The sequence below is a fragment of the Paralichthys olivaceus genome, chromosome 2 (assembly GCF_024713975.1).
Source record: "Paralichthys olivaceus isolate ysfri-2021 chromosome 2, ASM2471397v2, whole genome shotgun sequence".
Classification (NCBI taxonomy): domain Eukaryota; kingdom Metazoa; phylum Chordata; class Actinopteri; order Pleuronectiformes; family Paralichthyidae; genus Paralichthys; species Paralichthys olivaceus.
In genome coordinates, this window is record NC_091094.1 from 26,279,038 (window position 1) to 26,306,633 (window position 27,596).

A 27,596-nucleotide genomic window follows, 5' to 3' on the forward strand; every position below is an offset into this window, starting at 1 on the left:
TATATGTGGATAAGTCATTCTGAGACTGTATCAGTGCATTCAAAAATGATATCTGCTTTTACAAGAGGATAATAACCACTGCTGTACAGAGCTGTGATATATTATATATATAATATTAAATACTGGATGCATCAACTGCCATTCATATGTTCTTATGTCTGGCCTCATCCGCCACAGTGAAAGTGAAAGAAGCGCTTTCTACTCCAGTTTTACGTCAGGAGCGTAACTGGCAGGCGCTCGCGAGAACTACCCGACGCTTGTACGCACAGTGCGCAGCGGCGGAGCAGGAGGATATAAATCACAGTCCCGGAGACAGTGTCCAGAAAAGACGCTGTCTCTCGAGCTGCTGCTGTCCACCCGAGCTGAGCCTGAGAGGACGGACACACACAGACTGTCTCCGCTGCCTCTGTACTCCAGCAGCTGCTCGGTGACTGACACACGCACACACACGCACACACACACACGCACACACACACACAGAGGAGCAGGTGAGTCGCAGCCTGTGTCCCCCCCCCCCCCCCCCCCCCCCTCTCTGTGTCACACAGCAGCTCTGCTTATGTCTGTTGTTTCCTTCGATGGTAGATTGCTGTCGGTTGAAATCACTGGACTCACAGACGTTTGCAGTCCGTGCTGCTGTTGCGTCGTTGGAAATGTACACAACGTACTGCGCATGCGCGAGCCTTTTGACTGCTCTAAGCCTGCCTGTACTTAATCTGAGCTCTTGGTGTGTGTGAAAGCTGCACAGATATTTCAGAATGATTCTCGTCTTTAGCGAGTCCCCCTCAAACAGTTGTACCACATACTGACACTGTGTAATATCTGTGTGCTGGACATTGTGTGCAGATATTTGTATAAACAGTCTGTAATGCAGAGTGAGGTTAGAAAACGGTCATCCCACCTGGTTTATCTGCAGTGATAAAGATGTTACAGTCAGTATTTTTCAGAAACTGAATTAGCTTTTGCACTATTCATATGTGTTGCTTCATTGGAATTATTTCCTGAGCTATAGTGTTCTTTTTCCATTCATTGCATGCCGGCTATTTCAGAGTTCTGTTAAGCTATGAATGCAATATTCAGACACAAGTTCACTGCTTTTTCAAATATAAACTCTGTAGTTTATCTTGACATAAAGCATTGCAACAACAAAATGAACGGTGTGCTTTTACTTTGTAGTCAAATTGCTGAAGAGAAAGTGATTCTATGAATGTTGTCGCCAAGACAGCGGTATGTGTCAGTCAGATATGTAGAAAATATAAATAATCAGATTATCAAATTGAACTCCCAGGACAAATTTAGCTTGTTTGCCGCTAATTGCTGACCGCTGCTGTAGTTTATCGGAGGCCGTGGAAGGGGACAGTCCGCAGACTGAAGGTGCACTCCCCTGCCCTCAATGAGTGCTACAGAGCAGTGTTTGCCTGTTTAATTGAACTTTAATAATATTGATCGTATCATATGTCCAAATTACACGCAAGTCAACACTGCAACACAATCTACACTACACATTGTTAATGGCACTAGGCCATTTACAATACACAAATGTGAAATCGATAAGATGAACAGTAAGGTATTCATTCCACATTCAGACTGATGCAAAGACTTGTCGGTTTAGTTGGTAGTATTTTTATCACCATTCTTGCATGTGCAGTAACATGGACACTGTGATATCTACATACCAAGCTGCTTAATTACATCATTTTAAATGATCTATCATATTCCATTAGAATCAGTGATATTCATTGTGTTACTATCAAAATTTACATCTGTAAATATGTGTGCGAATTTACCTGTAAGCTTTTTTTTTCTCTCTTTTTTCATCAGATGAATGCAGCAATGCACGAAAAACATGTCTCACAAAGAAGATAGTGAAGGGAAAAAGTGGTGAGCAGCACAAACAAACAGCATGAAAGTGCCAGTGGTGCTCATTAAGCCAGTGGGGAAATCACTTCATGTAAATGTAATGCAGCAGTATTGTACTGAAAGCCTTTTTTGACAATCTCCTTTCAGCTCTCACCCCACTGGATTGTACGCCAGCATCCCACGAACATGTCTGCCCATTGTGTACCACCCGGACTACAACATCACTTTCATGGGCCTTGAAAAGCTCCATCCATTTGATTCAGGGAAGTGGGGGAAAGTCATCCGCTTCTTGAAAGGTAAGAGAGAGGCAGATGGGGAGGACATGTCCCCAAACTGGTACTGTAAATGTGAAATCATTCATATTGGATAAGAAAGGCAAAGAGAGATGGAGAAAACAGTTGGGGGGTGATGTGTAGGTGTAGAAGTGGAGAAGAAGCACATCAGAACGCAGATGATTAAAGAACACTCCCTCTGGGAGTCTGAGCAAGTTCAGCAGATGAAGCCCCGTGTGGGTTTCAAGGCCATGGATAGTTGCCGACAAACTGGCACGACTTCATATGAAGTTGTTGTCAATCTGCACCATGGATTATTTTAGCTACAAAGTGCTTAATGAATTCACAAAACCCTCTGAAGAGTGCAAATACAAAGCTTCTGCTTACAGAGGGAAACCTTGGATTTAATAAATACACCCTGGTAATAACTTATAGAAAAAGTAGATGATATTGCATTTCTTAGAAAAACATACCATGGAACCTATTTTGTAAATGGTGCTTAAACTGGTCTTCAAATGCCTGGACTGTAAACATATTTCTGTCACCTTTGACAACCACCTCAGCTCAGCTTGGCAATGCATGTTAAAGGAATGGTTGGTAATTTGTTTTCTGAAACTTTTTTTAATCTTATTTGTTGAAATTCTTTTAACGTCCCAATCTCTAAATAAAGCTGAAGAAATACCAGTCACTTCATTATGCCTTCATGAAATCACTGCCGTACCTGTCAGTCGCTAAAGGACCTGTGTGACTGACTGACTGACTGACAGTCACCTTGCCCGTGCTCTCACTTAGCCTGACCTAGTCTTCAGCTGGAGACGTACACATCTGAAGCAGAGAGAGTCAGAAGTCAGTAAGCGAGTCAGAGAGAAGCGAGTCTTCTTCTATCAGTTGTCCGGCTGTGCACATTCATGTGGCCATATCTGTGATGAGAGGGCTGATGGGAGGGGGAGGGGGTGGGACGTATCAGTTGTATTATTTCAGCCTGCTCTTGATAGCCTTTTCAGGATTACCATCCCTACAGCCTTGATCTTTGCAGTTCAGGAGACTTTGCATCAGATGAACTTTATTCAGTAGAAATCTAGAGCCTGTCATACATGGCTTTACTCCCCCTCATGTGAGCGACTGAAAATCTCTTTTGTAATAGCCTGAGCCAACAGAGTCTGCATAAATTATAGCTTGTTTAAAATAAAGCTGCCAGACTTCTTACTGAAACCAAAAAAATAAGAGCACATTAATCTCATTGTAACTTCTATTCACTGGTTTTATGTACATTTTAAAATTGGCCTTATCAGCATCCCCCAGTCTCTGCTGAGGACCAGTATTGACCATTAATAATATCATGATTATTATCATGTCACAGAGGAGCAGTTCCTCACCGATGGGAACATCGTGGAAGCCCTTGAAGCCACTGAGGAGGATCTGCTGGTGGTTCACACCAAAGGTTACCTCAACAGATTAAAGGTAGTTGTTTTTCTCCTGAACTCTGCCTACCTTCAGTGCACCACTCATTATGACTGCATGGCATGTTCAACACAGCTCTTCATCGCCTCTCTTCTTTTTCATCCATCTCTCTTCTGTGTATCACATGCATCACTCAGAGGCAGTGAGGGGACAAGGGATCCATTAGGATTTAAGTGACATGACTCTTATTAAACTAGAAAGTCCCTGTGTTCACATTTCATAATAATATTCATGCAATTCAATCCAAAGACTTTGTTTCCTGGGATTTTTTTAACTTTTTCCACCTGTAAGTAATGCAGGAGGTCATGAGGAGTTCTCATCAGAATGCAGTGGATTATTCCAAAGGGGAATTGGTCCTCAGTCACATCCTTGTGCTTTAAATTCATCAGCTCTAGGAGTTGATTTGGATCTGTGTGAATTTAGGAAGCTGCTGTTCAGCTGTTTGTGAAAGAGATATACCAAGATGTAGTAGTAAATCTGTCATAGCTGGAAAAGCTGATAACAGCAATTCAATCATCAAATATAGTATTTATTCTCCCTCCTGCTCCTCTACAGCCAGAACCAAATCTTGCAGGGATCAGAGGTACCTAAATATTCTGCTGTGAATTTGAATTATTCGGTACCGTCTCATTTCATGTGAGGTGGAGGCGCTCTCATAAACCCCCTGGCAATATTGTGTATTTCTTTAGTCAACGTCTCTACACCTTTTAAATCCAAACCCTCACCTGGGTGTGCACATGTTAAAAATGTGTTTCTCTAACTCCTGAGGTTCTTTTGTGGTTGTGTTTGCCTTATAAGCACTTTGAGTGTCCACCAAGACTAGAAAAGCACTATATAAATACAAACCATTTACCATTTACCATATATGTGAGAGAGTCATTGCACAGAAAAAGGTATTTATGCAGTGTCTGATTGTGTTCTTGTTCACTACAGTGGTCACTGGTGGTGGCAACGATCACAGAAATCCCCCCTCTCATGTGTCTGCCTAATTTTCTGGTGCAGCGGAAGGTGTTGAGGCCTTTACGGACACAGACAGGAGGGACAATAATGGTAGGTGTCCGCAGGCATCATGCACTTCACAGGCTTCTATTTTTCCTGTCTTACACCTTAATTTGTCAAAGGAAGAAACCAAAATTATTTGCCTCACAGATCACAGATTCAACACCCAGCCACCATTGCATACAGGCAAATGTACTCTAAAACAACTTTTAATGTCTTTAGACTTTAACTCAGTAGCTCAGTTAATCTTTAACCTCCCTGTTGTTCTATTATTCACAACAAATATCATTATTCTAATGGAACAGAAATATTTATATCATATCATAGTTATAATAATTAATTTTACTTTGCAATAGAACACTTCTGAACCTTAGGAGCAACACATTAATTTTGGTATCAGGCTGTATTATTTAAAACATTCAGTCATGGCCTAATGGATCTGAACTGTGCAGAGCAGCAGTACTGCAGATCTGCATCAGTGCAGAGCATAGATCACTAAGTTGGCAATAAAGAGTTGAGCTGAATAGATTTACTGGGCTGTTGTCCACCGTGTACTGCCTTATCTCTCATGATGGACAGGTGTAGTGTATTATGTTGCTTTTATATAGAGATAACATTTTATTATGCATATGTCACATGAGACAATCATGTTATTTACTTAACCTCCACGGATAATTGTGGTAGTAAAAACAAGCTTATGCTTACTCGTTTCGACAGTGATTGATATTTAGAAACCGGGTCAGGTATTCTTGTAGAAAACAGTGTGAATGCACATTTCTGCCTTTGTTCATAGACACTGTTGTGGATTATAAGCTTAGAGAGTCATAGTGTGGTTTTGCACACAGCTCTACAGTGAAGTAATGGTACAAAGTACTAAGTAAGAGCCAAATTGCACAATTTTGACTATGGCGGGCTACCACAGTGGAGGCAACTAATGGCAAACACTGTTGTCCTATTGGTCTGTTTAATTCTCTTTGTTAGCAACACAGTGGTGTGGTCTCCCATTTACCTAACCCCACATGTCTTAAGACTGTTGACCATAGATGCCCCGGTGTGGGGCTCACGCCAGGTGACAGGAGTCAAAGCCACGCCCACGTCCACACATACTCATGCACACACACACACACACACACACACACACACACACACACACACACACACACACAGGAGGGGGAAGAAGAGGAGGGACAAAGAACACCATGGAAATGGCCCAAGCCGTGACATAATGTTTGGATGGAAGAAAGTCCTCTTTGTGCAGCTCACTTTGTTTGCTATGGAGCATGGTGAGACACTGGGATCCATCTCTGTTTGCCTTGTTATTCAAAAAGGACGACGAAGCAAAAAAAAACAAATGGGAAGTTAATGCAATATTAGTATGGACGCTTGTGCACAAAGTCAGGGTTATGTAAATGAGGCACATTGCATGGTTTTCATAAGATATACTTGACATCATTCCAAATTATATCACCTAACATCAGGTCTTTTCTCTAAGAGGTGCATTCTGGGCTGTGCAGATGAAATTAGAGGTAAAATATGGAACTCTCTTACACCAAGTGCTTGTTTATCCCAGACAAAGCAGAGTGTTGAGCCATGGCCAGGGTGTGTGCATACATGCTAATAAGTCTTATTACTCATCTATCAGAGAGCCCGATTGCCATTTATACACAATCTACCCAGCTTATATCTCCTACTCTCAGGCATCCTCCACAAATACATCGTAGAGAACCCCACTTTTCCATGCCACTGACAAATCTTGACCTGCCTTTGAAAAGAGAATCTGCCAACACAATTCCTCGATTGAGACATTCAGTATGGAACCCTCTGTTGGAAGTATCGGACATGTCTCAGGTATTAACGATCCATTTTATCACATTTGTCCATCAACAGTGTAGTGGTCTGAAGGCTCTCTAACCATATTCTCAACAATGCCCCTTATTTGTGACATGTATTAGATAAGCCATTAGTGGTTTGTCAAGAGGATCAGCCAGTGGAGCGAGCAGCCCTCAATAACAGCTTCTTCATGTGTAGCCATGCACATAAAGATTAAATGGATCAACATGTGAGACAAACACTGCCTGTAAATCTTTTCTCTGAATAATAGCTTTAACATGGGTCTGTATGATAACTAATTGGGAAATTATATGTTATGTTACATATGTGTTCCAGTATTTATTACATTGAAATTTAAAGCAATACTTTTAGATTTTTACAGCGTTTCCTTTTTCCTTGTTACAGTGATTATGGTGTCAGATAAGAATGTCTTACTTATTTTGGGTAGAATCTCAGGATACAGCTTTTTTTGTTGAACAAAAGTTCATCTTTTAAAATATTGCTCCAGTGCAGTTTCTCCAGCTAATGTGGTTTGGTGGACATGGTCAGTGAGCTCAGGTTTTGGATCTTGTGTCACTAGGCACAATGGTCCAACCTCACGGTGGCTAAAAGACTCTGAGATGCTGCACATAGTCACTGCACCCAGCTTGAGAAAGAGAGATAGACAGAGAAAGAGAGAAAGAGAGAGACAGGCGAGCAGAGGAGTCAGTGTGTGTAATAACTCAGTTTGGATGTGAATTGATGCAAACAGCAGTCCTATCACCATCCAGGGGCCTTTATTTTGAAAGTCCAGCCTCATTCCTATTTCCCAGTAAGCTCCTGTAATATATGTATTGTTTTTAGTTACATGGAAAGTGAAAAACACTCCCTATCAATTTTGAATGTCTGCCTATGCTTGGTGCTGGTTGGAGAGAGACTGCCGTGTTGAGCAAGAGGGAGATTTCATGCAAGAAGTTTCTGTCATGTATCTATCTGGGAACGTTTATTTTGAAAGTCCAGCCTCCATTCAGGTTTCCTGCCAAGGCCCTCTAACCATTTAGGGGCTTTTATATTAGTGTGTGTGTGTGTGTGTGTGTGTGTGTGTGTGTGTGTGTGTGTGTGTGTGTGAGATCTAAAAGAGTTCTGCCCATAGCTGGACTCAAACCCACAACTTTTCACATGTCATTAAAGCTACATTCCCATAGTCAACACACATTCATAAAGCCTGGAGGTTAATACGTCAACATGATCAGATAGAGAGCGAGAGACACACACACAGAGAAACAAAGAGAGAGAGAGGAATCAGTGTGTGTGTCAGTGTGCTTCTATTTAGATGCATCAGCAGTAAAAAGGCAAAAAAGAACTCTTGCCCACAATCTCTAATTTACTAAGCAAGTTATCTATAATCACACATAGTTGACCAATACGCATAAAACCTCTATTTTTCAACAGTTTAACTGCCTCTTCCTTCATCAATGTGGATTTTTCTGAGACATTACTATGGGGTCATCTGGTGTGTATGATGTGTGTAGGTTGGTCTAAAACATTGTGCAGGTCTGATCCACAGCTACTGTAAGAGCTTGTTTTAGGTTGCTGCCATTGTCAGCCTAACACTAAGGTTCATATAGTCTTTCTTGCTACTGCTATGTATGTTTCCTATGTAGCTAGAGGTCAGATTTCCAAATTGGAAAAACAGAACCTTGGTGACCACATACAGTATTTGAATTGTTTTATTGTTTTGAATGCATTGCCTTGGGACAAATTTCTAATTTCTAAGTATTCATTGATAAATATCAATCACTTTAAAGGTCCAGTGTGTAAGATTGAGGTGAAAGGGATCTATTGGCAGAAATTTAATGTGGAATAATTCTGATGATGTTTTCACTAGTTCTTTTCATCTAAATTGTATGAATTGTAGTTTTCTTTACCCCAGAAAAGACCCTTTATATTTAAATACTTTATATTTACATTAAGGGGACCCTCTCTACGGAGGCCGCCATGTGTTTTACATTAGTCCAGACTGAACAAACTAAACACCTTTTGAGTTTTTATGACAACTAAAGGTACCACAGGTTCTTTTTCATGTTTGGAAGGAGAGGGTGAGGTGAGGGGTGTTCAGCTGCAACATGCAATTCCAACACTAGATATCACTAAATTCTACACACTGTACCTTTAAGGTCACAGAGAAAAAACACTTGACTTTTGTTGCTGCATTTTTTATTTTATAAATTGAAATGCTGCATCTCAGGGCCATTTATGCATTTGTCTATGTTGATATTAAATGTTGAACTAAAATATTGTTTTTTCCACAGGCAGGGAAATTGGCTGTTGACCGAGGGTGGGCCATAAATGTGGGTAAGTTCTGGAATAATTAGAAAATCAGTCCATCTGTACTAAGCTGATAATGATTTACCTCCAATAGGGGAAAGTATGTGACCTGTTATTGTGTCTCACCATTTTTATATGAGCCTACAGTATATGGTCCAGCCATGTCTCAGACACAATACATTATTATGCACAATACACCTTCGAGCCTGGATTATATTTGCCTGGAATGGTTTCCTTTCAAAAGTATGTTGTTCTTAAACGCATGATGACAGAAACAACAGATTGCAGTCAACTGCAGTAATGATTTCAGGTAACAACCAAACCTACAATACAGTTTTATGAAGCCAAGGTACAGATTTATATTTGGGCAAATAGTATCTTGGGCAATAGTATCTGATATAAACTCTGCAAATACACAGATTTTAGGTTTTATTCAGTATTGAGGAGAAACAGTAATATTGGTTCCTACCTATGGCTCACATTCAGTCTTTAAACTTATGATTTAATCTGTGTAATCTTACAATTTTAGACACTGAAGCTGAAGAGGTATTTTTTTTCCTTATTTTAAAGGAGGTACCTGATATTTTTAGTAAAACGAGGAGACATCATCACACCTGCCACATTATGAAGGTGCAGCCTCTCAATTCTGTCACTGGTCTGAACTGTTTGACTGGAAACCCTTTGTTTCGCTACATTATTAGCTAAGAAACCCAGACATGAAACATCTGTGCAACAGAAGGCTCACACTATTTGACTGATGGTTTGATGCAGTTTCATAAGCCATGTTTTTAATATGGCAACATCATCTTAATTTACCAAGAAATCAAATAAAACAGGTTGTATGGACCATCCAAAGTGCTTGTTGCCTGTCCTATTTTTCATGTTGTAGCCTTCCTTGTTGTTGTCTCCAGGAGTTTTTTGAGGGGGAAGACGCTGGTCTCTTCCTGGAGGTCTTGGACCATTGACACAGGGACAAACTGCTTCTCCTGCTCTTCCGCCACCTTTAGCCTGGCAATTTCCTTCCCTTAGGTCCTTAGTGTCTTTGTCTTTCACCTTGATATAATCTGTCAGTGCAGGGGCAGCAGTAGCTCAGTCCATAAAAGATTTGGCTTGGGAACCGGAGGGTGGCCGGTTCAAGTCCAGCATGGACCATAAGTATGGAAGGTGGACTGGTAGCTGGAGAGGTGTCAGTTCACCTCCTGGGCACTGCTGAGGTGCAAGGCACCATACCCGCCAATTGCTCACAGGGCGCTTTTCCTGGGGCTGCCCATCACTCTACAATATCTCTCAAAAAATGTGCATGTCTTTGAGCCCTCTATGTGTGTGGGATTGTGGGTAAAACTGCGTGTATAAAAATGTGAAATTAGTGTAAAAAGAATTTCCCCCTTGTGGGATCAATAAAGGAAGTTTAAGTTGAATAAATTGAAATTAGCTCTTTGATTTAAACCTAGTATAAAGTCTGTAGAACTCTGGGAGAAGTCGCTGTGTTCACCGTAATTCCTCGATCAATCTTTCCCTCTCTCAGGTGATTTCTGCAGGTTTTGAATTGGTTCCATCATTTACTGTTGCACTTAACAGGTGCCCATCGGCTATTCAACAACGTCCTGATTTGTGAGCAGCCTTTCTGCATGAAATATGATCTCATGCTTCAGTTTCTTTAAAGTGGTCTTTTTTTCAGATGAAAAAAGTAGTTAAGCATATTCCCACATTTAGTTATGTTGTGTCATGGCTGCTTCCATGAGGGCTCTCTGTTGAAGTGTGTCACCCTCTCCTGGTGTGCTCCAGAGTCGTATCCACCTCCCCTAGCTGTTGGTGAAGATTATTCCTTCAGCTAGGTAGCAAGCACTTTTCAGGTTTGCCTCACACCTCTGCTTGTCAGGTCTATTTTTTGTCTCCTTTGTATTTGTTGACAAATTCAAATTTATCACATAACACTAATGAAAAGGTGATATTTCTAAAAGGTCTGCACCTATGTTTACTTTTGAAATGCCTCTGCAGAAGAAAATGGAATACATTTCAAATTCCAAATACGGAACGAATCCCATGTTATCTTTTTTCGCATGTTTCTTGTGAATGGGATATCACATGAACAGATTGAACGAAATTCTTTGACTGTGGCACACACATTCACATTGATTCGAGGATAAACTGTTTTGGTCGTCAAAGTCATCTTTCCTATTATTGTTTACTCAATATGCAATATGAGGAGGATCACTTTGACGGAATCTCATCTAAATCTGCCACATGTCATAAATGTCCGATGGATAAAATCATGAAAAAACAAAGTGAAACAGCGGTGTCACACACATAGAAGACACAGATGAAGATGTCAAGAGAGTTTGAGCAGTGTTGGGTTGGTGTAAACAAAATCACCTGATCCATGCAGCAGAGTTAATATGTGCGTGTGTGAAAGGAGAACTCTGGATAAACTGGGTAAACTGGGACAGAGGTGATGGTGACCTTGCGCCGTGTGAGGACATTTGGGTTTTTAATGCACCCTGTAAAAGTGCAGCCTTTATAATTGGGTGGCATTACATAGCAGTAACTTGTATTGCTTATCCTGAGCATCATCAAACTGCTTCTGCTTGAGACATCTGTCCTGAACCTTCTTCCTGCAGCTCACTAGGTTCTCTGAGATCTGAGAAACTTGCCCTTGCTGATATCATTGTCATGACCTATGTATCTTTGTGTGGTGATTGTCAGCGCGATTTGCCAGGTTTGATATACAGTCGATAAAAGTGAACACTGAACACTTGCAGAACTGATTCTTCATAATTTGACCTTTTAATAGAAGGATGTATTATATTTTGAAAAAAAAACTCATTTATTATAATAATATATAACTGTGTTCCCTAAATTCATGTTGATACCATCTTATCACTTCTTTTGGGGGTGTTGCTGTTGGGTTTCCTTCTTGACTCGCTGCCATCAGTGGTCGGGCTGATAGAGTGGGAAGTATTTGGCTGAAAAACCAGGGTCATGCTTTAGTCCTCCTTCCTGATTTGTGCCAAGCAGGCAAAAAACAAAACAGCCCATCAGAGTTTAACTTTGTACGTCTTGCTCACTCAGCTCTTTCACACCTTCTGTTGATGAATTGGGGGAAATATTATTCTGCATCAATAAACATGATTTTAATGAAGATATAAAGGATATGCAGATGCACCAGACATCTGCATATTGTGTGTCTCAACACTATGAGGTTGTAGAGGCTTTATGGAAGACTATTTTTGGAGGCAATAAATGCTTATCATATTTCACTCATCGGCTTACTGGCCTGTATTAACATTCTACTCTACACTATGGTTTAATGAACATGAGCATAGCAGGGCAGAGGGGACAATAACTCTTCACCCGAATGAATGGTTATCATCCCAATTAAAATAGTGCCCCTCTCCATTATAGTCTATCTCTCCATCGCTGTGCATTCCTGCTGAGGTAGCAATTGAACAGTTCCATCCAGTTGTCGATATGCCAATTGTTGCTCCACAAGGGAAGTGCAACCGTTTTAAATTTATTCAATAACAGCCTATTTTACATCACCAATTATGGTCATTTTGAACAACAGACCCCTCAGATGTGCATTGACCTGCTCGATTGGTCTAATGGCCCTGACACTGAGTCAGGTAATTTCTTTGTTTCCCAGGAGGAGGCTTCCACCACTGCTCCAGTGACAAGGGAGGGGGCTTCTGTGCCTACGCTGACATCACTCTGGCCGTCAAGGTAAGACTCATGTTGTTGACAGGTTAACCTCATTGAAAACATTCACACAGGAGAATTCCGTTTTTCAGATTCAGGTAAAAGTCTTCCATGATTAAAGTGAGATTATGTTATTATCGAATTGATTAAAGGTCCAGTGTGTAAGATTTAGGTGAAAGGGATCGATTGTTGAATATGAAATAATCCTAGTGTTTCATCGAAATTGTACAAATTATTGTTTTCATTACCCTAGAATGAGCCATTTATATTTACATATGGGAGCGGGTCTTTTTTACGGAGGCCGCCATGTTTTTTACAGTAACCCAGACTGGACCAACTAAACACCTTTTGAGTTTTTATGACTGAAGAGGTTTTCTTTCATGTTTGGAAGGAGAGGGTGAGGTGAGGGGTGTTCAACTGAAACATGCAACTTCACCACTAAATGTCACTAAATTCTACACACTGAACCTTTAACACAACTTTCCTCTTTAAAATGGAAACCACATTGATAAGCAATAAAACTCTGCAATTACTTGTAATTTTCATCAGGACCTTGGAATTGAGCTTTGTACTGAATGAGAATTGTGGATATTGACCCCATGACCCCTTCGTCCAACACTACCCTGAGCTACTGGGGTGAAGAGAAGTATCTATTGGCAGTCAGAACTGCATAATGGAATTGAGGCCAGTATAGAACCAATAGAGACCTTTTGGATAATAGGGTACCAAACTAAATGCTCATGGTGTCATTATTCTTTATGTATCGAAATTTGCTTCAAAATGATATGCCAATGGAGGGGTGGGTGAAGTGTTTGAGTCCTTAAAAATCACTTCTTCAAGAGTCTCAGGGGTAAACACTGTTGCTGCCAAATCCAAACATTACTGCCAAAAAAGTAATGTGTACAATTTCTACCATGCACCTGTAACCTGTGACAATAAGTAGATCTCAGAAAGACATCCCACTGCTTTCTGCAATAGATGAGTATGACCATAACCAGGTTATTGTGGATGTTTCTAAGTTTGAATTTAGAAGTACCTCTGTCTCAGAAGTAAAAGTTTGACTTTGGAATCCCTCAGTGAGGATCCAAGCTGTGAGTGCGTAATCTTCAGAAAGAATTTTTTTTTTTTTTCTCATTCATGTCTCAGTTTCTGTTTGAGAGAGTGGAAGGCATCTCCAGGGCGACCATCATCGATCTCGATGCTCATCAGGTGAGCCGATACCATTACCTCTCTCTGTGTCGATGTGCATTGATGTTCAGGAGCTGACATTGATGACAAGATCACCCTCCTTTTACCAACCCACCAATCAATGTTGCTCCCTGTGGGCCAAATTGGCCCTTACTGTCATATTCAGTGGAATTTATTTGAAAACATCTCCACTGGCAAACAGCTGAGTGCATACAGGCTTTGGTTGTTTTGGCAGTAATGTCAGCTATTTGTAGGTTTAGATGTGTTTGAAATATTCATTTAGTTTTTTTATGATTTTAAAAGTTTAGAAAAAATAGCAAAAGCTCAAACAGTTTAAATGGTCTGCAGCAACAATGTTGCTACTTATGATTTTTATTTGGCTTTTAGATTCATCACTTAAAAATAAGCTTTATTGAACGTAACGATGTCAGCTGAGCCAGCGACCACTGTCACAACTGTCACACTCATTTAAGAGTACTCAACATTTAGCATGCCCTCACATACATGTATACCCTTATGCTTTGTGTATCCATCTAGTTTTTGTAAGAATATCCTAGTAATAAAATAAATATAATACCAGTGCATTAATGATAAATACACTATAATATAAACTCAACACCTGTTTTCACTCATATTTTTTATGAATTTTCCTCTATGCAAACTAAAGGCTTATTTCTCTCTCCCAAATTTGTTAAAATCTGTGTTAGTGGCCACCTCACAGGTGTTACATCAAAAGATGATGATTATAATGCATGATTATTGCACAGATGTACCTTGGACTGGTCACAATAAAAGCCACTCTGAAATGTGCAGACCTCTATTAGGGCCTGAACTACAGTTTCGCATGTGGTATTTTTGGAGGGGGCTGTCAGTATTACACCATTTGCCTCACGCAGTGCAACACATCTTCATAAAGAGTTGATCAGGTTATTGATTGTGGCTTGTGGAATATTGATCCACTCCTCTTCAATGACTATGCGAAGTTGGAGGACTTAAACAATAATCTTAAAGTTGCACAGTGTATGCCCGGCTTAAGTGAACCCATACTTCAGAGCTGCTTGTAGTTGAGAAAGTCAGAGTAAAATAGTTCCTGTCGCTCATATCAGGAATTAGACATAGTACAATGACATGTTAAGATCCTTAACTGATTCCCACAAGGCAGAAAGTATTTATGCACAGACCACTTTTTTTTTAACTAAATTTTTTATTTTTTTTTGAGAAGGATTTTGTTAAATTTGAGAAGATTCCTTTAGTCTCGGCAATGATTCTACACTCAACCAAGTTTACTTAAAGGGATAGTTCACTGAAAAATGTAAATTCACTCATTATCTACTCACCACTATGCCGATGAAGGGGTGGGTGAAGTGTTTGAGTCCACAAAAAACATATGGAGTCTCAGAAGTAAACTTTGTAGCAGCCGAATCCGATACAATTGATGACTGAGATTTCAGATGTTATAAAACAACAGAAAAAACATTACATGCCTCCATACTGCTTGTGTGGTCTCATCCAAGTGTCTGCAAGCCCGGACATCCATAGTCGACTTGAAAATTAGGTAATTTACACCATGTTTGTAGCCTAAATATCCGAGATATAGATATCTTTCTATGAGGTGCACTCACGGACCCTCGGACACACCATTGTCCGCTAGCTTAGCCACTTCCGGTGGACTTTTAGGCTAAAAACACAGTGTAAATCAGCTTGATTTCATGTTGCACTTTGAAGAGGTGATCTCTTGTTTACATTGTATCCGTCAAACCTATAGAGTAGTTTGCTGATGTCAATGGTGTCAACGACAGCAGGTTCCAATTACTGTATACAATTGACTGAGATGAAAAACCAAAGCTCACAATTTATGTGCTCACACTTTGTCACTGTCGGTTCCACTGGACCAGCTCTGGACCGGTGTTTTTGTCAAAGAGGAAAATTATGTTTGTTTTTTAACAAACCTCCAAAACAGAGAAGACAAACTATTTTTAAGGCTACTTGAGGCAAAGGCTCTTGCCAAGGGGGGCTCCCAACACAAGTACACAACACCTGGTTGCTACTTAACATGTTTATTAGTGACCAGGGATATTGGTGATGATTGGTGATGAATAAATTCAGGAAACTTAAAGCCAAAAACACATTCAGTCCCTCCCTGTGTGTGTCCCCTCATGTCAGCTCTCCATTGGCCAATTGTATCCCTGGATATAAAAAGTAATTGGCCAATAGAGCTGTGCCAATTTACCCTCACTGGTAGAGCTGGAGGCGCTCTTGGAGCCAACTCTACACCCACAGTAATGTATTGTCAATCACTAGCTAGGCTCTGATTACTGTAGTGTTCTAGCTCATTCTTGGCCCTCTTTTTCTCGCTTGCTGTGCAAAACTTCCAGCCATAAACTACATCTGAAGTTCCTTGCACCCCCCTGTACACATGACAGTGAAGCTGAAACTCAGTCAGACTCTAATTAGTTGCCCCGCTCAGAACATGGTTGAAAAAAGGGCTCAAATCGCACAGTGTATGCCCTGGCTTTAGAGCTATGATAAGGCCTCTAACTTTTGTTGTAGTTTGTGAATTCAGGCCATAAAGGAAATATATATAATACATGTTGCTGTTTGCAAATAATACAACAGAAGAGCAGGAATCTAAACCAATGTTCTTGTAACAATGCTGAAACCAGGAGACCCAAACACAGGGACAATTAAGGTCTTTACTGAAACTGGCGAAGGTTATACAGAGAAAAACAATTCAGTAAAACTAGCAGACAAATTCAATGGAAGCAACTCTGGGAAAATGTAGGAGAGCTCAGTACATGGTGGCAACAAAAGACAATCTAGCAGAGAAGTGGAGTATAAGCATATACTCGGTAAGTGAGTGGTGATGAGGTGCAAGTTGCAGGTATGTGGCATGACACTGAACTGTTGGAGGAAGTGAAGCTGGAGTCCATGAACACAGTGATGAAAAACTGAATAAAACAGGAAGTGTCACACTAAAATGCGTGAACGTTACACAGCAGATGTTACAGTTCCTTGTATGTGTATATTGTGCACTATGTTCTCCCTCTTTGCAGCATTGATGGACTGAGCTCACCCCAGCTGTAGATAACAATGACTTGACATTTTTACAGTCTGATTGTCATTGTTTAATCTTAATTTGTGTTTTCCATATAATGACTCGTATCCAGCACCAATTAGCCCTGAGAACTGTGTGCACATTGATGACGTCTCAAGGTTCCTGAGGTCTATTCCAGATTAATAGCCTTATTCATTTTGAGCTATTGCTCATTGATCACGATGCGCCTTAACCTATTGACAAGCAGGAGATCAATTCAGATGTGGAGTAAATAATTCATGAAGAAGAACAAAAGAGTAAATCTCCATGAAGGCATGGAGGTTGGCCTGAAGTGGCCTTCTCAGCAGATAATTAGGCAGAGGGAAATATTAGTGATACAAAGTAAAATCCTAATTATAACCTCTAACATGACTAAAAGTTGCTGTTTCATCTTTAAGTGCAGTTGTGTGCAGTGATCAGCATTAAATGTTCCTGAGTTAGGTTCACAGCCTGTAGTGCTCAGTCACCCAGTCGACAGCAAAACAATAATAATCCATTTTAAGTGTAATTTATAACAAGCAGGACTGGAGCCTGGCTTTGAAGGCATATTGCTATTTGTCTATCATGAGCTGTGTGTGCAGTGTGGACTGTGAGAAGGTAACTTTTCCAACTTGAACTTACTAATGAGAAATAATAACAGTTGACCTTGTCATTACCCTGGGTAAACAATGCTGCACAATTTGTGTATTGACTCAATAGTATTCTGAGGAATATGTAATACTGAAGTAGGCTATATCAGAAAGTGCTTCTGACATTTTTACACTTTTTTTAATGGATAGTGACAAAATAAAGGTAAAAGCTTAATAAATGCATGGACAAATGAAACAAATGCTGATTGTTGTGGGGCTTACGTTTTCAGACACAACATGGCTGGAAATGAAGAGTATTTAATGTTATTGAAACAAAACGACTCAAGAAGATTATGGGACGAGGATGGTGGTGAAAAAAAGGACTCCTAAAGTTATCTGTGAACTTTTTTAGGCAATGGTCGACACTTTTGGGGGTACAAAAGCTAATCTCTGCCGTTGTGAAGAGCGGCAGAGCTAGCGTCACTGAACTAGCCCCTGAATTAGGACGCATATATAGACAAGAAGTAAATCAATCAGACACATCTTTGGGACAGATTATAACATCTGATAGCTCCACCAAGGATGATCAATGATTGTGGCTGTCAATCACCGGATCCAAACCCAACCAATCACACATGGAAGATTTTAAAGTAATCAAATATCAAAAGTATCTCTTGTAAATGCTATATTATTTTATTTGTTACTCATCTGTATAGGGAATAATGTGTCATATTTTAAACACTTAACAATGTTTTATAATCCAGGCAAACAAAACCACAAATTACAGCCTCGAGAATGATGATGGAACTGTATTTAAAGTAATTCCAGTTCCAGTTATATTAACTGTATGTTTTATCATTCAAACAGTTTGCCATTTTCTTATCAGATCTATGGGAACTTAATATTACTCTACAATACTTTATATTAATATTTATTAAAATTAAAAAAAAAAAATTCCTACAATGCACCCCCCCAGCCAGCTGCATCATCATTGTTTGCGTTGAGCTTCCATCCATCTTCTCCTCGTCTCCCCATTACAGATTGTTTAATTGATATTAACACTCAATTTGTGAATGTTTATAACCTGCATGCTTATATCCTGCATCATGTTCAGTGATATAGGCCCAAAAGAAGTGCATTGGTTTACCTGACAAAATGAGATACAACTCTGGGGTTTCTCTACTTGTAATTCAAATCTATAATGTTTGAGGAGAGCCCTAGTATCTTTATACACAGCATATCTATCCATTATTATCTCTTTATGCAATATTGCCAATATATCTGTCTAGAAATGTGCTATTGCCACTGAGTTAAACTTGACATTAATAATGAATTACCATATATAGGCCTACCATTTATGTCTAGAAATTGTTGTAGGTGATCATCAGTCACTCCCCTCCACTATCATCCTGTCTGTAAACCTCAGAAAAACATCTTCTATTCCTCTCTGAAGTAGTAATAGTTGGCATCCTGCTCCTTTGATCAAGTTGTGTTAAAGGTACAGTGTGTAGAATCTAGTGTTGGAATTGCATGTTGCAGCTGAACACCCCTCACCTCACCCTCTCCTTCCAAACATGAAAAAGAACCTGTGGTAGCTTCAGTTTTCATAAAAACTCAAAAGGTGTTTAGTTTGTCCAGTCTGGACTAATGTAAAAAACATGGCAGCCTCTTTAGAGAGGACCTAATGTAAATATAAAGTATTTAAATATAAAGGACCTTTTCTTGGGTAAAGAAAACTACAATTCATATAATTTAGATTAAATGAACTAGTGAAAACATCATGAGGATTATTCTACATTTCTGCCAATAGTTCTATTTCACCTAAATCTTACACACTGGACCTTAAGTAGTGATAGATGGGTGTATATAAGATGTTAGAACTCTGTAAGGCAGAATATCTTTTTTCCAGAACTGAAGGAAAGGCCTGTTTGAAGGCTGCAGTCCAGGCTTTCAGCTGACACTAACAAATGGCAGTGAAACAGCAATCTTTTATTATACACTACATTATGTGGGGGGAGGATAAGACTAATAAGACTGCGTGCAGCAGAAGCTTAGGCGACATATAAGCTGATTTATGTCTCAGGCTGTCTTTCAGAGGTGGGGCAGAACATTCACTAACATGTTCACTTAGTCATTGTCTAAAGGAAGCCCATAGGAGCCTTCAGTATTGCATGGGCTTGTTACTTCATCCATATGAAGTCCAATGCATAACTCACATTTATCTATACTCTTAAGTCACTGTCACCTTTGTTTCACCCTGGGTAAATTACATATTAAACGGCTTCAATTTCCATGCACAATTAACATTTTTACTTCATAAAAAAAGATTATTCCATTGTGGCATCCACAAGAATTTGCCAACCGGTCAGAACTAAAAAGCAGCCCCCTAGCCACCGACTAGAACTTAACTGGAAATTTGTGAGTCGATAGACATGCTATGCATACCAGACAAAACTATCTAAGATATGAAGTGATGTGCAAGGAATGAATGGAAATTCCTCAATGAAGGGTAGAAACAAAAAACGCAAAAACAAATAATGTCAACGGTCACATTTACTTCTTCTCGCATGAAAAATCCACAACATGTATCATTTGTCCTGCGCTGACCAAAGGTTTTACATACAACTGTTCAAGAAACCACGTTCTGAAACATTATGAAACATTATTCTGTATTATTCTTGTTTTCGAAGGACACTGAACACAGCTTGGTCATCAGCAGTTTGATTTTGATTAACCACATTTACACTGTTTAATCAGTCACGTCAGGACCAGGTAGCTACGGCTCATTTTGTCTATGACTTATGTGCACAGCACCAGGCTGTACACCTTCTCCTGGCTGTGGAGCTGTCTGTCGTCTCAGCGTCCATAGCATCGGACTGTTTATGTTAATTTATCGCTTGTCGTATTGTCATTGCAAAATTAAACAATGTTATCGCATGTTTTCCTGATATCGTGCAGCCCTAATAGTCAGTAATTTGGGACACTTGTATTATAGAATAGAACAGAATGCCTTTATTATCATCACAGATGAAATTTAGTGCAACTCCTCAGTGGCAGGCCCTGCATACAATATATAAATAAAACCGTCAGCAACAATCAATCAATGCAACTCTACACACAAAGTTTAAAAACAAGTTTGAATATAAAAATATAATGATAAATATTCGGTTAATTGGAAGATACTCTCTATATTGCACTACATTTGTACAGTTGTATAGTGTAAGCTTTGCCTTTATAAAGCCCTGTATTTTCTACTCAAACACATGTTATATAGTGATTTTTATGCCACACCATAATTATCCCAGGGTCCATCCTGGTTACCCCTCGGAAACTTGACAACTACTCACAGTCGCCAGTTTTCCAAAGACATCTGAAGCCAAAGTTTATGTTTTGGCAAAACAGAACCCTTCATATCTGCTCCATGGAAAGGAAAAGGGACACACTGGAAACACTTACAAAAACTCAGGATCCAAGAAATCAGACAACCCAATGATTAGATAAGATCATTGTAGTTCTAAAAGAATTTTGGACAACAGGGCCCAGAATAGTGGACATTATTGAATGAATGAATGATCTAGGTTAGAGCTTGTTGACAAATGTTATTATGTTATGCTGTTTTATGCTGTAATGCATTTATATATTGCATTTTATAGCTGAGTAGTCTATGTATTTGAAAGGACCATAAGGCAATGGGAATTTTAGCTGAGGCTGCAAATGTTGGGGTGTGTGGCAACAAGAAGGGCTTTAATATGTTAATCCTATTAGGTAGGTTTTGTATCAACTTCGATAACTATAATCAAATGAAATGATTGGTTGGCGTACCTGTTTGTCACTAACCTGCCTGCCTGCACCCTGCTCGTGTCTTCACAGGCCAGTGAGACATACACTACCGAAGTGGAGACAATAGCCAGAAGTTAGCGAGTGAGTCACAGAAGAGTCGTGTTCTAGCAGTTGTCAGGCAGTACTTGTTTGTGTGTTTTAGGGGCATAGCTTTGGCGAGAGGTCCGATGGGAGGGGGTGGGATGTTCCATTTGCATTTTTTCACGGTTAAGAGTGCTCTTGCTAGTTCTTCCAGGATTACCAACCCTAGCTTTATATTATAAAGTTAAATGATAAGAGAAACACCAGCACATATCTGTGTTTAACTCTGAAGTTAGAAACGGGAGGTTTAGCTTAGCATGAAGACTAAAATACGAGGGAAACATCTAGACGAGTACAAGTCACTTTCACATTAAACCACAAACGATTATGTTAACTTTTCTGTTTCTGTAGCTAAAGGAATGCAAAACAGCAATTTATTCACTAATTTTTCAAGGTATATATAGGGGTGTTTTTTTTACCTTTGACAGAGCCAAGTTTCCAGTCGTTATCCATGCTAAACTAAGCTAATCAGCTCCTGGCTCTACCTCCATTCTAAAAACACAAACCTGAGGCTAGTACAGATAATCTCAATTCACTGTCAGAGAGAAAGCAAATAACAGAATCCCAAAGTTTGGAACTGTTTCTTTTACATCAGGGCTCAGTATCATATGACTTGATCTTAGGGCCGACAGGCATCACGATGTGTAGACAACACATTAGAAAACATCCTTATTTTGCATACAGTATCTCCGGATGGATTATACACTTACTTTCGCACGATGTTTGGCCGACACCAAACTGCCTGGCATGTCCCATACATTCTCCTTTATTCATTCAGTAATAGACAGCGGGGCAGTGCTTAATCTCCTCCTGACAGCAGCCAGACACTTTGGATGACAAACGTAGGAAAGGAAATGAAAAGTGATGAAGAAGCCATGAGTTTTTTATTAAGTATTTCAATATTTAATGCCTACAGACAATAAGACAGTTTATCTCTCATCTGATGCTGTCAGTCAGCGTGGCATATCTCAGGTAAACAGATGGGTCTGTGTGACGCCTGTGTGCGCTGCGGCCCATTCAAGATATTTAGAGGATTGGCAAAACACTCCAAGTTATAGGGTGTCCTGTAATACTGTTCTTTTACAGGGAAATGGGCATGAACGTGACTTCATGGATGACAGTCGAGTGTTCATCATGGATATGTATAATCGCTACATATATCCCGGGGATGGATTTGCTAAAAGTGAGTGCAAGCATTATTTTGTGTTAAAGGATTTACTGTGATGCATCTGGTGACAGAGTTCTCCGTTCCCCCTGATGCCTTTTGGCAGTTGAGGAACTGAAGGGGGGGTAGCCCCTAGATGTCACTCAGTGCCATTTTAATTATGCTGTGATTTCCCTCAGCACCACCACTCAGTCCTTTCGCACTCAGCGGAAAATATACAACGTCCCTGCAACACCATAATCACAGCTTTTACACAAATGAACTTGTCAATACATTAAATCTGATTTGACAGCGACCACATGTTAGCATTTAACACCAATCCCACTCTTGCTCCTCAGACCAAACGTCATAGTCCTGTCTTTAATGCACTCCTCCTCATCCCCAGCTGTCTTCCTCTGTACAATTAATTGAATTCATGACATCTCATATTCGTCTCCTTATTCAAGTGAAATAAATGTATATTCTGGCTTGTTTGAGATAAAACAACACAGTCTTATTCTGCTTCATATTTTTCCTCCAAGACACGTGTATTTCCTTGTACCTCCAAAGACTGACACTTACAGTTTCAGACATTTTAAAATCTTTTTTAAAAAACTTGCTGGACCAGACTTGAAAAACTTTGTTTCACATGCTTACGCATAGTTCGTTCCTGCTTGTGCAGCTTAGTTCTGCTTTAACTGTGAAACATAAAGGGATCCTAATTAACATTTTTCATCATTTGCATTAATTATTGGAAATATACAGTACATACTAATTAATTGAACCACTGCTGCACCATTCTATAGGAAACAATTACCTACCTGAACATCATGTAAGAATTCAGTTCTCAAAAATCCTCTGCTCAGCTTTCGTTCAAATAATAATGTTGCATGGAACAGTAATTATTAATCTGTATAGAGTATGAGGCCTGTGGACTGAGCTCATCCTAACTGCTACTGTTTCATAACTGCTGGTTTTTTGAATGCAGCCATATTCTTTGGCTTTATGGTGTGGATCTCCAATGAATCATCATTATCCGTGTTTCAGGAGCTATAAAAAGGAAGGTGGAGCTGGACTGGGGCACTGAAGACCCAGAGTACCTTCAGAAAGTAGAGCTCCACTCTGAGGGAACATTGAATGAGGTCCGACCCGACATCATCATATATAATGCAGGGACAGACATCTTGGATGGGGACCCGCTTGGAGGACTCTCCATATCACCACAGGTACTGGATTAGACTGCAGGAAGGTTTCTAAACATTCACCATGCAAGTGGCAACTAATCTGTGACGCATGTGTGCAGTTGTTAGTTAAGTTGAGTTGACTCTACATTACCTTAAAAGTTGATGGCTGCGTTGTTCCCACTGTACAATTGCTACAATCTCTCCCCTGGAGAAACTCTCGACTGGACTACGTTTAATCACAAAAACACATTTGAGAAGAGACACAGTGAGTCCGACTGATCCTCTTCTGCATCGTCTTGCTATAGAATGGAGCAGTTCTGTTGACATTACTGTTGTAAATAATAGGTTTCTGTGCGAACCTGATGCAGTTAATATAAAAGCTGCACTGAGTTTGTCTTATCCTGTTCCTCACATACATGGTTGATTCACCTGAAAACAGACATCTCCAGTTTTACAAATCAGGGGGCACCCTTCACCACCTTCACCCTATCCTGTGCTCTGATTGGCTGGAGGAAGCTGGAGTTGTCACTGACTCCAGCTCGATTTCCAGTAGATTGGAAATCAGATCAGAGTCTGTAGCCAAGCTTCTCTAATTGTGTCTTTGAAGAGTTCACATACCACGACTGCTGATCAAGCGTTGATCAGGAGCTTTTGTCTGTGACTAGAAAATCGGGCTGAAAATTGTGTTGTGTGAACTAGGCTTTACTTAGTAGTAGTAGTTAAAGAGCAAAGCATATACAGATTTATTCACTTTCCTGTTTCATTTTTATAAATCTACTTTAAGGCTAGATTTGACTTTTTTTATCTGCTGTGATGGAAGAAAAAATAGAACGTACTGAGAGCTAATCCGAATGAGACACATTTGGATTTATCACTTCCTGTGGGCAGAGATGTCCTGTGATCCTACAGCTGCCAGAATGTAATGAATCAAATCATGTGAATTTGCCAAAGGTGTTGGGGATGGTGCACTGTTGTGTGTTGCATAGCAAATTTCTGATTGAGGCTGGTAAATTGCCTAAAAAGAACACTCTTGGTCACTGTAGCTTTAATAATAGTTTTTTTTTAAATTCTGGTTGAACATGAGTTCCTGCCATGCCTAATTTTTTTAAATTAGCGCTTGTGCTGCCAATAATACACAATGTTCGTGACACAAGTTTCTGCACTCAGTCCCCAGACAAGCAGGGGTGTGTGTTTCTTCTCAGTCCCTCCCTGATGTGTGCTCTGAGCAGCTTAGTGCTCCACAGCGGAGCAGTGAGATATGGGAACTATCAGGCCTCTTTCAGACCTCCCCTCCCTTCTCAGGGGAGAAAAGCAGCGTAGATAGAAACGTCAGCCAACAGTTTCTAAGAATTCACAGAAATTACGGGTACTATCTGAAGCAATGGAGACATTGACAGCTTTCTTTCTTTTTCTTTGCCAGGGTATTGTAAAGAGAGATGAGATAGTGTTCCGAGCTGCAAGGCGACGGGGCATCCCAATACTCATGGTGACATCTGGCGGATACCAGAAAAAAACAGCCCGCATCATCGCTGACTCCATTCTCAACTTGCACCAGCAGGGTTTGATTGGAGCAGAAGCTCTGGAGGGGGAGGGCTCGTCATTGCCTGTGACCAGTATGCTGTCCCACTCAGGACCTGCAGGGTCACCATTCACCGCTGTGTAAGGCCTGGGGTATACTCGCTGTTTAACCATGCGTGAGTGTAGGCGAGCGGCTGGGTCGTGAACGGAATTGTTCACATACTTGCATTGTTACTGCATGTTACTGGAGGATTCCAGTTACCCGGACTAAAGACTGTAGAGAGCTCTGCAAAAGTTTCAGAGTGATCTTTATGCCACTTCCAGATTTGTGTGCGATATATACATAAGCAAAGACGGCGACACTCTAGGAGATCGACGTTTGGCTAATGTTAAGATCAAGACAACAAAAGATATGATCGTGCATACTTGGGTTGTATGTTGAAATTGGCGAGCTTACTTCTCTCATTCTGCCAATGCAGCTCCGCCATATCTGTCACTGACCTTTATGTGGGTTTTACATTTTGCATAATTGTCGCTTTGATTTCTGTGGACGAAGCAGCTGTTTTGCGTATGCGTAGTTAACAGCAAATATACCGCAGGCCAATACTCACAGCTGTGACCTCTAAAGCTGTGATGTTTGAAGGCAGCAGTAATATTGTGAGGAAGGATGCGTGTTTGCACATGTACAACAAAACGTTCTCAAGCATTGTTACATTTTTAATGTTTAAGTTGGTGATTAATTAAAGGGAATAATCATTGAAAGACGGAATTAGGTGTGAAACAATAACACTCTCTTGGCTATAGCAGATTAACTTAAACTCTCACATGCCACAAAAAGAGTGTTTAAATTTTAATCTAATGGAGAACAATGGGGTTATGTTAAATGTATGTTCAGGGCTGTGTATTAGAGACGCAGTCTTTCATCTCAGGAAATGTACTTATGTCATTTGTGAAGAATATGACTTATTAAGAGTCCATGAAATGGTACAAAGGTCTGTTGTTGCAGAAATATGGGAAGTATGTTAATTATCCTCCATCTGAGAATAAGAACAATAAGTGTTTGTGAAAAGTGTAACTACCAAACATGATTATATGATGATCTTTAACCTTCTTAAATAATTGAATGTCTTCTTTAGCCCATTTATGTTACATTTATGTTTCATAATTTGCAGTATCAATTGGAGATTTTCCTCTAGATAATATTGTAATAACTAATGAGTTTTTGGTGTTTTGTAAATCATGTTCAACCATTGATGGGCTTATTTACTTCTTGATGCACTTGGTGCTTTAAATCCACACTGATATGTGCAGTTAATGTTTACAGGGAGATCACTGTGATTTCATCATCGTAGTAATGTTGGTTTTTTGTCTCTTACGCCGCAAATTAGATTTGAAACAGTAAAACACTGACTCTGAGCATTTTAACTTTTGTATATGGGTTCACCCGACATTCCCAAGCTCTTGAAAATCAAAGGTCTTTTTGCAATGTGTTCCTGATGTAGACATCAAAATGCAAAAACAGAAAATGCTCAGTGATTATACAGCAGACCCGACCATTGGAGCCTTGTTTTCATGTGATTGATTTGCTGTAGTGAGACATTCAGAATTCCCTTAATGATGTTTACACATACAGTAGGAGACTAAGTTGATGTTTTTAAAATTTGGATATCACTATTGATGCAGTAGCTGCAGCAACGTCACTGCTTTCAAAAGACACTAAATTATCTTGTTCAAATGCAGACTGTATCTTGTTCTGTGTGTGTGTGTGTAAACGCATGTGATCCACCAATATACACATGGTATGTTGGTGAATCAGAGAGAGACAGGAAACAGATGGAGTTAATAGTATGACTGTGGAAACTGCAAAAATGTTGTGTGGGCCTTGTCCATTAATTTCTCCATTTATTTTGCCATAAATCAATGTATTGATAATGTACCAATAAATACATTTTATTGGCCAAGTAAATAGTTTGCATCTGAGAATTCTGCTGCATTGTCCAAAACCTTAGTCCTACAGGGCAAGAAACACCAGATATTTCGACATTTTGATATAGTCTTAGTTCCAGATCGGTTAATCTCTGCCAAAATGAATGAATTTATAAGTAATATAGACGAGGTGATATTTGTTAGAACGATTTAGAATGGGAAGCCACTTCACCCCATAGCTTAGACCTAAGGAAAGTTTCAATCAACAAAACTGTGATGGTTGTGAAAAACAAACTACTCCCAGCAACCACTACTGCAGCTTTGTGGTTAACTTAGAATTACGTTAGCAGAACAGATAATAATCAGCCTGAAAGTGAACCAAACATATTGGTCTAGTTCTTATAACTGTTCAAAACATCCATCATGGTTGTAGTGACATTTCAGATCCTGCCACTTCAGGTTGAGCCAGGTTGTTTAGTTATGCTGTTGGTTCACTTTGGACAAGTCTCACTGTCTGGTTGTCTGGCTGCTTGTGTTTTCACCAGACACCACATTTTATATTCAAGCCAAATAATTTATTCTTTAAAGTGTTGTGTAAGCCAAACACATTAAATGTCTTGCTTTTAACTA

The 27,596-nt window shown here is 39.8% G+C and overlaps 1 protein-coding gene across 1 annotated transcript; it reads left to right on the forward strand.

The window, feature by feature from the left end:
• Positions 1 to 241: 241 nt before the first annotated feature.
• On the forward strand, positions 242 to 27,596 carry hdac11 (histone deacetylase 11). The gene is made up of 11 exons (XM_020086400.2): positions 242 to 427; positions 1,819 to 1,878; positions 2,005 to 2,153; positions 3,490 to 3,590; positions 4,524 to 4,640; positions 8,711 to 8,753; positions 12,370 to 12,446; positions 13,569 to 13,631; positions 22,281 to 22,377; positions 23,386 to 23,564; positions 24,943 to 27,596. Exons 2-11 carry the CDS (start codon positions 1,823 to 1,825, stop codon positions 25,183 to 25,185), a joined length of 1,125 nt encoding a protein of 374 aa, XP_019941959.2. The 5' UTR covers positions 242 to 427; positions 1,819 to 1,822; the 3' UTR covers positions 25,186 to 27,596.

Coding starts and splice junctions, on each gene's coding strand:
- hdac11 (XM_020086400.2), top strand. CDS start 1,823: ATGCAGCAATGCACGAAAAACATGTCTCACAAAGAAGATAGTGAAGGG. Junction 13,632..22,280: donor TCGATCTCGATGCTCATCAG/GTGAGCCGATAC, acceptor GTTCTTTTACAG/GGAAATGGGCATGAACGTGA. Junction 22,378..23,385: donor CGGGGATGGATTTGCTAAAA/GTGAGTGCAAGC, acceptor TCCGTGTTTCAG/GAGCTATAAAAAGGAAGGTG.